This window comes from Myripristis murdjan, chromosome 21 (assembly GCF_902150065.1).
Source record: "Myripristis murdjan chromosome 21, fMyrMur1.1, whole genome shotgun sequence".
Classification (NCBI taxonomy): domain Eukaryota; kingdom Metazoa; phylum Chordata; class Actinopteri; order Holocentriformes; family Holocentridae; genus Myripristis; species Myripristis murdjan.
In genome coordinates, this window is record NC_044000.1 from 26,837,346 (window position 1) to 26,851,520 (window position 14,175).

Below are 14,175 nucleotides of genomic sequence, written 5' to 3' on the forward strand. Positions count from 1 at the left end.
CTCAGTACTTTCGTATCATGACTTCATCGTGATAATATTGTATCGTGGGGCCTTTGGTGATTCCCAGCCCTAAAAACCACCTTCAGGATGGATCTCAGTGGTCCAGGTCAGGGTTCACCACATGGAGCTGAATTAAGACAGCTGGGCTTGTTTGGAGATTCTCAGTTTGGCTCAGGGATTAGAGTTTGGACTTGATTTAGGAAAACAGGCACTGCAGAAGTCAGCGTTCCCATCCTAACTCAAGATCGGAAAAGTGTAGTACGCAGGCATCCTAACTTCTCAAACTCTTAAAAAATACTCATCCTAAATACTTTAGGATGAATGCTAATCCGTCCAAACCATTTCACTTCTTCATCAGGTTGTGTTAGCTAACTCCGCCCTCCGGCTGTGACCCTGCAGGACAGCGATGCTGGAATGAAGTAAGATAGGATTCCTAAAGTTGGTTGGGATTTGCTTTTGTGATACAAAACTGATTAAATCCAACCTGAGACTCTCCGTCTCTGTAGACATAAGATCAGATGTTTCTGTAACATGGCCCCACGACTTCAAATGATGGTGTGACCCACTGAAGCTGATTTTGTGTTCGATAGTTGGCATCACTTGTAAGATGAGAAACAGAAGAGGGTTGGAGAAGAAGGAAGGAGAGAAAGGAGGAGAAATGATGGGACTTTGCTTTCTTCAACGGTGGGAAAGAAGTACGAAAAGTAAGAAGAGACAAAAAAAGGTTGGGAATGGAGGGTGTCTCTTTGGTTTCAGGTAGAAGAACAGTAAAGGGGAGGGGATTAATAAATGCTTCACTTTTTAAAGTTACTGCTGGTTTCTGCTTTGCAGGGACATGAGTGTGGGGGAGTTTACGTGGTAAAGATAATTTAATCGCTGGAACCTGGACCTGTTAGCTGCATTTGGGAAGTGAGACTGAGGGCCGATTCTGGTGGGCATTTTTCTTGCTGATACAGAAACGATTTGTCTCTTGATTTAGTGTTTAGTGCCCAGTGGACTTTCCCAGCTTCCTCAGACACTGGTTTATTAGGTTATGGAAATGGACCCAAAATATGCCATATGGCCGCCTCTACACAGCTCCCGCATGGCGATAATGTCAACGCTCTCAGGTCTGTAGCCCCGAGGGAATGGCTACTTCTGTCAAATATGAGTCTGTTTGATCATTTCCCAGCGGGGCTGTGGGGCTAAAATGTGAGGTGAGAAAGTGAGCGATAAAAACCAAAACACATCGATCTCACGAGGGGGGAGAAACACCGAGAGGAAAAAGACCCCGGGACAACGAGAGGGTAAAGGGACAGAAACTTTGAGTCCGCTTATATCCAGCAGGTGTGGAGCAGCTTGATCCAACTTCTCCTTTAGCTTAGGTCCATTTCTCCAGGTGAAAGCGATGCCACTCGCACTCAGGAGCCAAATAACAGCATCAGCATGCCTGAAAACACAGTTCAGGTCTCTTTCAGGAGGACTGAACTGTGCGAACGCAGTCAGTACTGTAACAACCGCAGTATGCAAAGATTACGGGTGCTGATATCTTTCTTCATTCTTTTGCTCACGATGCCTGCTTGGCTTTTCATTTCAATATGAACCAAAAGAAACCAAATACACAAATGCCACGTTGCCACCTTCTCCACTCTGGTTTGGGCCAAAGAAAATCAGCTGTGGGTGTGATCGCATCAGAAGAGACATGAGGGGCCGGAGATGAGGAGGAGGAGGAAAAAAATAAAAAATAAAACCAGAACAAAAGGTGATTCTTGTTGCTCAGTCGGCGTAGTGCATGATGGACTCGACGTAGTTCCCGGGGAAGAGGCCGGTGGTGGCGTTCATCACGCCCTCATACCAGCCGTCCTCGTTCTTCTTGATCACGTAGATGATGGCTCCCTCCTGGAACGACAGCTCGTCCTCTTTATCAGCCATGTAGTCGTAGATGGCCACCACTAGAGGGAGACAAACACACCATAATAATAACAACATCTGTCTCCTTAAAGAAATATTAAAAGCCTCCATTGATCTGACAAATAAATCTTTCATGGTACAACATGCAGAAGAGCAGCAGAAATTTTTAAATGGTAGACAACAGTCTTGTGGAGATGTGTGGAAATTTTTTTTTTTTTTTTTTTTTTGGTTTATTGTCTGATATATTTCATGAGAAATAAATGAAGCCTTTTCAAAGTTTTTGGGAGAGCTCAACAGAAAGCTCCTGCTCATCTCCACATTCTCTAAAAAACACAAAAGTAATTTTTCCCACAGGTGTTCATTAGTCAGTATTTTACAGGTAACTGAAATTATTATTTAACAGGTATCTTAAAAAGCAACTCTTGTTAGGAGAGGTTGTAGAGGTTAACTCGACCAAGGTCAGAGTCAGAATCAGAAATACATTACTGATTCTGTTAACTAATGAAATAATGAAAACTAGGTGTCAAAAAACATCTCCCTTAACTGGAATAAAATAAGACTAAGGTGGTACCAAAAGAAGGACAACTAACTGAAACTTTATTGTGTGTAAATAAACAAACTAAAATAAACTACAATTATAAGAAAAATGTCTTTAGTTTTTGTCTCTGTCAGTTTATTTGGCTGTTCATCCTCAGTGAAATATTTTTTTAAATGGTTTGATTGACAATAAGAACTTCTGACTTTTTTGAATCTTGCTCCTGTTACAAAAAAAAAAAAAAAAAAGACTAAAACTAACACTGAAACTAATGAAATCCAAACTAATACTGGTAAACCTGCTCTAAAAATGAATTCAAATAAAATAAAATAAGATAAAAATAAAAACTGATTAAAAAAGCCACTCTAACAGCCGTTCTGGTGATAGATTTGGTTTGTTTTCTTGCACGGCGGCTCATTCTCCACTGAAACTCGTGTTTTCTACCTTTCTCCAGGTAGGTTCTCGGGGCCCAGGGCGGGTCCTCCTCAGCGTACGGGTCGCTGTACTCCACCACCGCTGACTCCTCCCCTTCCTGCCCGTCCTCCAATGGCTGAGCGGCAGGATGGGGCTCCTCAGGCCCTGATTGGCTGTCGATGGCCGGCGGAGGAGGAGCACCGTCTGAGACTGAGACCAAGATAAACGACATTACACATCAGTACAAACACATTCATGCATGTAATCTAGGCAACGTACATTGCATTAAAAACAATAAGTATTTATTGTTTGTATGCATTTATTTTGATTATTTCTTGCTGAGTTTATGTCTTTGAGCACAAATGAAGATATTTGAATAGACATGCACAGATATAATAATGAAAACAAGAAACTTTATTTACCCAGCTTCTTAAAACAATTACAGCAACACATATTCCAAAATAAATAAAATAGCAAAATAAAAAGCACCACAGGATTAATAAACAGAAACTGACTGTTAAATAAACAAACAAACAAACTGATAATAAGAAGATAACGATGATCAAAACAAAGGACTTCAAATAGAGGAGAGTGCACATGTGTGAAAACCACATGCAGACATAATGCACACTAATATAAAGAAGGTCAGGCAACGCGTGCAAATGGTCATACGATGCGTGCATAAATAGAAGTGAACACCCACACATGCATACACACACACACATACACACACACTCGTATGAACATGCACACCATATGCACAGCTCTACTTACTGGACTCCTGAACTCGAGCAACGAAGCCCATCAGAGGAAGCTGAGGGGTGAACTGGAGGAGGGAGGGGGGCGGAGGGGAGGCTGCGCACACACACACACACACACACACACACACACACACACACACACACACACACAAATAAACAATGCATATGCACACATGAAAACAAAGCCACAGACAGAAATAGAGACAGAAAACGATACTGAAGCAGTGAGAGAAAACGCTGCTCGCTGGCAACACCAAGTGGCGGCAAGAGGGAACTGCTTGAATTTCATCACCAGAAGTCACCGGGGCTGGTGGCCATAAACGTTACACAGCACGTTCACTGACCCGCTCAGTCTGAGGTGTTTTTACACCAAAGAGACTAGAAGAGGACAGAAGTCTTTCGTGCAGACGGACCCTCACTCACAGTCTGAATTTCCACTATAAATAAATTATTCAAATATTCAATTCTAAATTACCCAAAGCAGCTTTTCTGCATTATATCCTGTAACAATAATACACTATATTACCAAAAGTATTCGCTCACCTGCCTTTACTCATACTATGAACTGAAGTGCCATCCCATTCCTAACCCATAGAGTTCAATATGATGTCGGTCCACCTTTTGCAGCTATTACAGCTTCAACTCTTCTGGGAAGACTGTCTACAAGGTTGAGGAGAGTGTTTATAGGAATTTTTGACCATTCTTCCAAAAGCGCATTGGTGAGGTCACACACTGATGTTGGTCGAGAAGGCCTGGCTCTCAGTCTCCGCTCTAATTCATCCCAAAGGTGTTCTATCGGGTTCAGGTCAGGACTCTGTGCAGGCCAGTCAAGTTCATCCACACCAGACTCTGTCATCCATGTCTTTATGGACCTTGCTTTGTGCACTGGTGCACAGTCATGTTGGAAGAGGAAGGGGCCTGCTCCAAACTGTTCCCACAAGGTTGGGAGCATGGAATTGTCCAAAATGTTTTGGTATCCTGAAGCATTCAAAGTTCCTTTCACTGGAACTAAGGGGCCAAGCCCAGCTCCTGAAAAACAACCCCACACCATAATTCCTCCTCCACCAAATTTCACAGTCGGCACAATGCAGTCTGAAATGTACCGTTCTCCTGGCAACCTCCAAACCCAGACTCGTCCATCAGATTGCCAGATGGAAAAGCGTGATTCATCACTCCAGAGAACGCGTCTCCACTGCTCTAGAGGCCAGTGGCGGCGTGCTTTACACCATTGCATCCGACGCTTTGCATTGCACTTGGTGATGTGTGGCTTGGCTGCAGCTGCTCGGCCATGGAAACCCATTCCATGAAGCTCTCTGCGTACTGTACTTGGGCTAATCTGAAGGTCACATGAAGTTTGTAGCTCTGTAGCAATTGACTGTGCAGAAAGTCGGCGACCTCTTTGCACTATGCGCTTCAGCATCCGCTGACCCCTCTCCGTCACTTTACGTGGCCTACCACTTCGTGGCTGAGTTGCTGTTGTTCCCAAACGCTTCCATTTTGTTATAATAGAGCTGACAGTTGACTGTGGAATATTTAGGAGCGAGGAAATTTCACGACTGGATTTGTTGCACAGGTGGCATCCTATGACAGTTCCACGCTGGAATTCACTGAGCTCCTGAGAGCGGCCCATTCTTTCACAAATGTCTTGTTTCACAGTCTGCATGCCTGAGTGCTTGATTTTATACACCTGTGGCCAGGCCAAGTGATTAGGACACCTGATTCTGATCATTTGAATGGGTGAGCGAATACTTTTGGTAATATAGTGTATATACATATACGTATACATATATATATATATATATATATATCAGTACAAATATGTCAGTCGGGCGCTACGAAATATGAGAATAAAAGACTTTTTAAGGTGGACATTTTATTTTATTTTTATGGTACACCTGGTGTCGGCTTGTTGCTGGTTCCAGCTCTGATGTGATTCTGTGGTACTGCTGAGGAGTGGATAATTAAAAGCACCACAGATGTAGGTATAAATCATGCTGGTAATGTTACAGTACCTACCTGGACTCTGGTTGTAGTAGGGTCCGCCGTTGACCTGATTCTGTGTTGTGATTGGCTGCCCGGTCACAGAGGGGGGGCGGCGGTACGGCAGCGACCCGCCCACCTGAGGCGCCTGCTGTCTGGGCTGGGGCCGGTTCATACTGTAGAACTGAGGGACGATCCCACCTGGGATGGGGGTGGGGGTGGGGGGTTAGGGGTCGTACTCAGATTTCATTGTTTTTCATGTTTTCAGTTAAACTGAGGGATCACAAACCACACACACCATGCTGCAAAAACTCCAAAAATACACAGTCATCAAGGTAAAACAGCTGTTTTTCAACATCCTTTTAATGATTTTTGAAACACACAGCCCTGCATTTCTGACAGTTTCCCTTCAAGAAGCTTCCAGATTGGTCAGGACAAACCATGACTCTGACATGTTGTTTCTGTTGGAGCACAGCGGGGTTAAAATATCGTCTGTTTGCTAACCTTGTTCTGACCACCAGCCCAAATCTGTTTGTCGTCACATCCAGATTGATTTTAGAAAGTCTGGACTAAGGATATTCTAGCTAACTAGAACTTAAGACTAGGTGTGAAAAAACATTTTAGTTAACTGAAATAAAAATAAAAACTAGACTTTAGAAAAAAATGAACACTAATTGAAACAATTGTGTTGTTAGAAAACTAAACTGCAGTGCAGTCAGAGTGTGTGTGCAGTGTGTTCAGTGCTGCTGCTGGTCAGTGTGAGTGTGTGTGTGTGTGATGGTTATTGAGACTGGTACGTGGGCATGACTGGGAGTCTCTGCCTTCCCAAAGTGAAAACACCTGGCTCCCACTGACAATGACAGCAAGAACAACTCAATCCAATTGAACATTTTCACACAGCAAAACACACAGTTACTGAAATTAGGGGTGTAATGATTAGTCAACATCTGGAAAGAAACTTGTAGATGACGCAGACTCGTCCAGGTGAGATTAAGATTATCCTTTAATCTCCTCCCCCCAGGACGGGTCTTGCCATCGGATGCCCGCTCCCAGCTCGCCTCGCAGCGCATTACCTCTCCAAACCAGCTCCCATTTACCTTTCCTAAATACAAACTACGTGTTAATTTGTTTGGTTGAGGATCAGTCATTTTTATCAAACATTTTGCACATTAATGACAGAAAATGCCTTTTGAAGCTTCATTACACCTGAGAAAATGTTTAGAAAAATGCGGTTGTGCGACTCAGGTCTCATGTAAAAATAAAACTGTGTGTACAACTAGAGACATTACCATGATGCTTAATTAGAGCCGTATGGTAATTGTGCAATTAATTACTGACTTGTCGACTATCAAAACAGTTGTTGGTTGCAGCCCTCATTGAAATGCAGCAGAATCTGAAGCTCTGTGATTGGCTGTTTGATGGCTGTTTGCTGAAGCGGTGCATCATGGGACTCGTAGTTACCTTCAGTGTGGTACTGTTGGCTTCTTTTTTTTCAGTGCAGGTGAATTTTTCAGCACAGTTGCTGTTTGTTTGTCTGATCATTCAACAGGACAGTTTCATGTCAAACACTAAATTTGGGAAATTTTTTTACTTCTGGACGCCTGGCCGCCCGCAAAATTAACCCCGCCCACTCTGGATGTCTGTGGTAGTGAAGAATGTGTCGGTGCACTTTCCCCTCCCTGTGCAGAAAATGGAGGATGGAGATGAGGTGGTGAAGAATGGAGGAGCATCACAGATTTGGGAGGGGTGGCTGGGGTCGGCAATGGAGGTGGGAAACACTCACCTTCAGCAGGCGAGGAAGAGGAGGAGAGAGGAGGGGGAGGAGGAAGGAGAGGAGGCAACTCCCCTGACAAATCAGCCGACTGGCCCTCGGAGGTGTCGGGGGAGGGGTTAGGCGACGGGGAGGTGTCGTCGGGTGCGTTTGGTTGCAAGTTTGGTTGAGGCAGAGGAGGAGGAGGTGAGTTTGGTTGCAAGGGGGCGTTGGGGTGCGTTAAGGTTGTGGTGGAGGAAGAGGAGGAGGAAGGGGAGGAGTTAGGAGCAGTGGAGGGAGAGCCGGCAGGTCCAGGAGTCGGAGAAACTGCTTCAGGAAGAGAGGAAGCAGGGAGGGAAAACAGGAAAATACAAACACAGAAACATAGCAAGGCAAACAGGTGTATATGAATCTGTGCGTGTGTGTGTGTGTGTGTGTGTGTTACCTGGGAAGGCGGAGGGTGGCGAGGGTGTCGGTACGGCGATGGGAACCCCGACACTGCCGCTGCCGCTGTTCTCCCTGCTGCTGCTGCGACTGCTGCTGCTGGGGTGACTGCCACCGCTGCTGCCGCTGCACACACACACACACACACACACACACACACACACACAGGATAATCAGTGGGACGTCAGGCATGCCAATAAAGAAAATCAACAGGAAGCCCAAAAAAAAGAGAGAAATGACAGTAGAAAAGCTGAGATGTTCAAAAGAAGGCAGTGATGATATGAGAGTCAGATTAAAACAGATTAAAGTGTCTGAAAGTTTAATTTAAGACTTTGTAAAGTCTATAAAATGGTAATCTTTGAGTTCCTGTATTTATTTGTTTATTCTTATTTTGTCTCCATCTTGGTTTCTGCATTGCACTACCCAGCGATCGCCTGTCTATCAAACCCTGCGGGCGGGACTCTGCTCACGTCATCTACCCAGCCTGTTTATTCCAGGAGGAGCTGCCAGACACCGAGGCTTCAGAAAAGCTTCAGATACAGGCTCTATCACTGCCATGGCATAACCAGCAGCTATAAACAGCCGCAGAATATTATATAATAAATAAAAAGTCTAACCAATTCGATCCCAAAACTAAACCACAGCCAGATAAAAAGCATCGGTATGAGCTCAGAATATTTTAGACTGAAAAACAAGATTTAAGTCTTTGTGACCTTGAATGTAGATAAATCAGTGACAATTTATCTGAAAGGCTGTTCAGAAGGCATTAAAATGCACTATAAACATCATGCATACAGTTCATTTTAATTTTAGTTATAATTATACTGCACTATAATAAATACTGCACAAAAAGTGCAACATTTGAATATTTTATGGAGCAGCTGTACAGTTAATGTCTGGATGTCAAACAGAATAACTTTCTGATGTTTGATTGTACCATCTTAGCAGTTAATTCACATCTCCGTTGGGATTATGATCTGCATTTAAAGCCTCAAAATGGCACTTTAAATATGAGAAATGATTTATTTTGAAACATTTGAAGGACCTTGAGACAAACAGAAAGACACAGACAAAGATGAAGACGGATCAAAAAAGAGAGAAAAACAGACAAGTTCACGTCAGAAGAAGCTGAATGTGAGGAAAGAAAGAAAAGCAGATCTGATTGACTGAAGACTCGAGAGCTGCAGCAAAGCGACAGTGATTGGACAGAAGGGTTCTAGAACCCCCTGCAGCACAGCTCTGATTGGCCAGCACAAGTTCTGGTTTGGGTGTTTGGTTTTGTTTGTTTGTTTGTGTTTATTTTTTGTTAAAAGTTTGTCAGCCATGCCCACATTTGAACAGAAGGTATCACTGTTTTTCCACATGTCGGCTCCATGTCATCAAATCATCAAAAACAGTGATGCACAGTAATATGAAAATGTTGGGTTCTCAAATGTCCATATTTAGTGATTGGCACTGATATTTGAAAATCTGAACAAATGATTAATCCATCAGTTGTGATGTACAGTGCGGTGGAAAACATCAAATTTCAAAAAAATAAATTTCCGTTCTTTTCTGGTACTGCCATGCAGACCAAACAAAACCAGAATGTGCGCTGAAGGAGAAGAGGAAAACAAAACAAGTGAGGAAGAGAGAGAGAGAGAGAGAGAGAGAGAGAAAGACAGAGAGTGAAGAGGAAGTCGGTTAGTAAATGCTGTGAGGATGGACGGATGCTGCTGAGGAGAAACTGATTAGTTGCTGTGTTTCCTCTGGATTCATTCAGCAGCAACAACCCTGCTGCCCCTGCTGACACAACGCAATGGTTTCCCTCTGAATATTAAAAGAAATGTTGCCCAAAAGGATTAGCGCTGATGGGTCCGATTCACAACAGTGCTCTGAAGATCAAGCTGAACTTCCCCAAGAAAACATTTTAAATACAATTTCCCAATCTTCCAGACTTAGACCAGATGTTTGACACTATTTTCGCCTCTGTGCATCCAGTGGTTCAATTCCTATGGGTAGCATTTCCTGTTAGCTTAGCATAAGGACTTGAAGTCTATGGCAGTTATTAGCCTGGCTCTGTCAAATTGAAAAATAAACCTTACAGCAGCTCTGAGGCTGTCTGGCTCAGCGTCTGCAGTATTACCAAGCAAAGAGCTGCAACCAGGACGAAAAACGAGACTGGGACTAAAACAGGGACAAAGGAACCCGCTCTAAACTTCACTGCCTGATAAAAATCACAGAGGAAACACTGGAGAGCGTCAGATTTCAGAGATGAAGAAGCCAAAGCAGATCAAAGCGCAGAGATGCTGAGCCAGAGTCAAGATGATGATGCATCAGCAGATATTCTGGAGAGAAAATCAACCGCTATGCTGATGATGTTTTTTTATTCGTTGCAAAATGTGTGTCGTTTGTCTGGTCAAGTTTTACCATCATAAGACATTTTAATTTGTCAGTCTGGTCTAAGTTGACAGGTTCCCAAATCGTTTCATGTTGAGGTTTCCAAACTTTTGACCTCAGATCAACATTTTTAAAGGTTTAATCCTGAAAGACTATCTTAAAAGAAAGTCGTCTTTCTTTACTGTATTTGCCAAAATAACAAGGATATCAGTTCTAGTCAATGAAGTTAACAATGTAATTATAATTTTACTGAGGACTTTAGAGAACTGCCTCAAGGACCCCTGGGTGTCTTTGGACCCTTAGCTTGGGAACCACCGTCCCTCATACCAAATGCCAAGAAAACCGGCTTCAGATGTATCCAAAATATCTGCTCAGGTACCATCACTTTGCTCAGTGCGATCAAGATCAAACAAAGCAACGAGAATGGAAGCATGACCCAAAACGCTCAGAGAGAGAAGGATGTCTATGAATAATCCATCCATCATAATGTCTGCAATGAAATTTTGCTAGTTTGGAGCGATTTGTGTCACTTTTCAACACATGGGTGTCTTAAAAAACAGCGTATGTTGAAAAGTTATTGCAGAAAAACAAATAGAAATCTACTGTTCCAAACTGAACAGATGGATTTGTTAAAAAAAAAAAAAACTGAGATATGCTGCACAAGATAGCAGAATGTATAATAAAATGTCAAATTTCTTCAGAGCAGAGGCAGGAGCTGCTGAGCTTGGCGGCCATGTTTGGTCCTGCGCCCCGCTACCTGTATGTTCGGGGTCGATGGTTGAGCGTGGCGGTGCGGGCTGGACTGGGAAGCTGCCCGGCGGCCATACTGTTTCTGGTGGGGCTGGGGACATAGTCGTTTGGCACCACAGGGGGGCGCACTGGCTCCAGTGTCCTGTAGGGGGAGTTCTTCCTGCACATGCAAGAGGTGAGGATGGAAATGAGGTTAAAGGTGATGGTAAGGATGCAGCGCCTCCAGTGTCCTGTAGGGGGAGCGCTTCCTGTAAGGGGAAAGTTTGTAGGACATGCAGTGAGCAAAAAGTTCACAAAAAATTATTTTAAAAATTAGTCAGAAATATGTTAAAAAATAACATTATAATTATAATTAATAATATTAATTGGTTAATAATAATACAGGAACCTGACCTTTAACTAATAATAAATTATAATTAAAGGTCAGATTGGTGACACTGGATCAGATTACTGCTGTTCTTGTGTTTAAATGTTTGTGAAAAGCATCTGAACACGCTCACACACCTTTCACAAACATTTTAACTAGTCCTCCTTTTGCTGAGGACCTCTGGAACGTCCTTCAAGGACCCTAGGGGGGTCCCCGGACCACACGTTGAAAACCACTGCATTAGAGAACTGGCTGTATGTAAATAATGGTTAAATATAAAACGAGAACTGAGCTAGCTGCAGCAGCTCGGTTTGTGTGATGAGCTGTGTGTGTGTGTGTGTGTGTGTGTGTGTGTGTGTGTGTGTGTGTCCCCTGTTACCTAGTGTGCTAATCAGATGTGTTAACGAGGTTAGCCAGATTTCCAACTGACATTATCCAAGCACAAATCAATCAGATGGATCAACAGCTGCAGTCACAAGCTGACTGAAATCATTCTGATCTGAGATTTCAGCTTCACTGTTGTCGTGGAGACTGAATACACTGATCTGAGGTGATGTGATGTGTGTTTACACGCCCCAAAGATTTTAACCTGAATAAAACTTCTTTGACCTGCACAAAGGGGCTCCGCCTGCTGGGAAGCATCTAATCTGCTGGAAATATAAATATAATCCAGGCTGGCCAGTGGTGGCGCCCCCATCAGGTCGTTTTTGATTTGCTCGATGGAGCAAATCAAGATTTAATATTTACAACAGAAAAGTTTATCAGCCGCCGTCTGGTTGTGTTCTGCTGCCACAGAGTTTCTGTTCCAACCAGGAACTCGTCCCGTCTGCCAACACGCACACAGACAACAGATTCATTCCACCCAGAGAGAAACGACCAGATTAAGAGCTTATATGGTTATTAGGCGCTAATATTTTCCTATCAAACAGATTATCACAGGTTTACAAGCCGACTGTAGACTCCCTCTGCATGTACCCACAATGTGCGGCGGCTAACAGTGCTGAGTTACGACCAGCCTGTTGGAAACGGCATTTTTAACCACATTTTTGACACAAGCATGACAGTTACCTGATATCTCAACATTTATTATCTTCAGGAGGGTTCAGGTGTGGAGGGATGGGTGACTGAGATTTTGTATTTGTGGGTTATTCATTCTGTTTGGATTACTGCCACTAGCGTCCAGCAGAGGGCGCCCTGCCTCCAACACACTCCTGCAGATGGCCACTTCACTGCCCACAGTGAGTGTGAGAACAGACGGTGTATTTTTAGCATCGGCTGTGCCTCCGTGTTGTAGGAAGCCTTAGAAGAGAAGTGGCAGAGCAGCAAACATTATGCAACAGGTGGAGCATGTTTCACATTTTTGCATACAGGTGGGATTTTTCCTGGCATTGTGGCGTCTTTATCTCCCTTTTATCTCTCTGCACTGTGGAGTGAGCTGGTTGGACGGTGAAATGACACTCAGGTAAAAAACAAAAAGGACTGAGTTCATTTTCATTCAGGAAGAAATTTTTTACCCCAAAACTCAACAGTGAAAAATATCAGATATTAGAGAGAAAATACACGCCAATATGAAAATAAGCCTCGTCAAAACATAACAAACTGTTAACAGAAAAAAAGGTAAACAGAAGTGTGTGTGTGTACACAACAGCTTTACACATGTACTTACTATGAAAACTTGACTTTCGTAGTCCCCCCCCCCCCCCCCCCCCCAAAGACAAATGACACCAGACACCAAAACACAACAGGCCAATGCCAAAAAACATGCATATGCACAGCATGTGTACAACTGTGTGTGTGTGTGTGTGTGTGTGTGTGTGTGTGTGTGTGTAGTGACAGAAGGACTTGGCCTGTTGACCGCAGCATGGTGCCAGCCCACCGCTAAGCTGTGTTTATGTTCCCTGTGTTTGCATATGTCTGAGGAGGAGTGTGTGTGTGTCTGCATGCTTCCTGTGTGTGTGTGTGTGTGTGTGTGTGTGGTGCCAGAAGGACAGGAGAACACGGCCTGTTGACCACAGCTTGGGTCCAACTCACCGCTAAGCTGCTTCTGCTCCACCTGGGACCCTGCCCAGTACTGCACAGAATTACTACAGTACTACTACAGTACTATTACAACTACTATTACTGCTGCTGCTACTACACTACTACTACTACTACCACTAATGTTACTACTACTACGGTTACTGCTACCACTACTGCTCCACCTGGGACTCTGCCCAGTACTGCACAGTATTACTACAGTACAACTACTACTATTACTGCTGCTGCTGTTACTATTACAACTACTGCTATTAATACTACTACTACTTTACTACTGCTACGACAACTGCTACCACTACTGCTACTACGACTAGTACTGCTACTACTACGACTACTACTACTATTATTACGGACACTATTACCGCTGCTGCTGCTGCTACTGCTACTACTACTACTACTCCATCTGGGACTCTGACCAGTACTGCAGACTATTACATGTTATTAATACTACTATGACTACTACTGCTACTACTACAACTACTTCTTATACTACTACTGCTGCCACTACTACTACTACTATTTCTACTACTGCTATTACTACAACCACTACTGCAGCTGTTAGTACTACAACTACTGCTATTACTACTGCTGCTTCTGCTCCACCTGTTACTACTACTACTACTGTTACTGTTAGTACTGCTGCTACTACTCCTACTGCTACTGCTAACTCCACATTAATGCGTATGGATTTAGAATGGCAGCTGTGTGTGTGTGTGTGTGTGTGTGTGTGAATTATCTGATGAGTCTGATGACAGTGGAGATGAAAGATGCTCTGCTCTCTGCTCGGCTGGTTAAATTCATGATGTCTGCCCATCACAATACTAACAAACCATTCATTCACCCATTCATCCATCCATCCATTCATCCT

The 14,175-nt window shown here is 43.5% G+C and overlaps 1 protein-coding gene across 5 annotated transcripts in view; it reads right to left on the reverse strand.

Annotated features, from left to right (window-relative positions):
- Positions 1–219: 219 nt before the first annotated feature.
- The window catches only part of LOC115379755 (abl interactor 2-like), a 47,286-nt gene continuing 33,330 nt past the window's right edge, over positions 220–14,175 (reverse strand). For 2 of the 5 annotated variants that reach the window (XM_030080623.1, XM_030080621.1), the window contains 7 exons: positions 10,911–11,063; positions 7,776–7,900; positions 7,364–7,660; positions 5,617–5,781; positions 3,614–3,694; positions 2,870–3,049; positions 220–1,931 (listed from right to left, as the gene is read on the reverse strand). In XM_030080623.1, coding sequence (XP_029936483.1) covers positions 1,756–1,931; positions 2,870–3,049; positions 3,614–3,694; positions 5,617–5,781; positions 7,364–7,660; positions 7,776–7,900; positions 10,911–11,063 — 1,177 coding nt within the window. In that variant the 3' untranslated portion in view covers positions 220–1,755. The remainder of the gene's footprint in view (positions 1,932–2,869; positions 3,050–3,613; positions 3,695–5,616; positions 5,782–7,363; positions 7,661–7,775; positions 7,901–10,910; positions 11,064–14,175) is intronic. The other 3 variants (XM_030080625.1, XM_030080624.1, XM_030080622.1) reach the window with 2 other exon arrangements.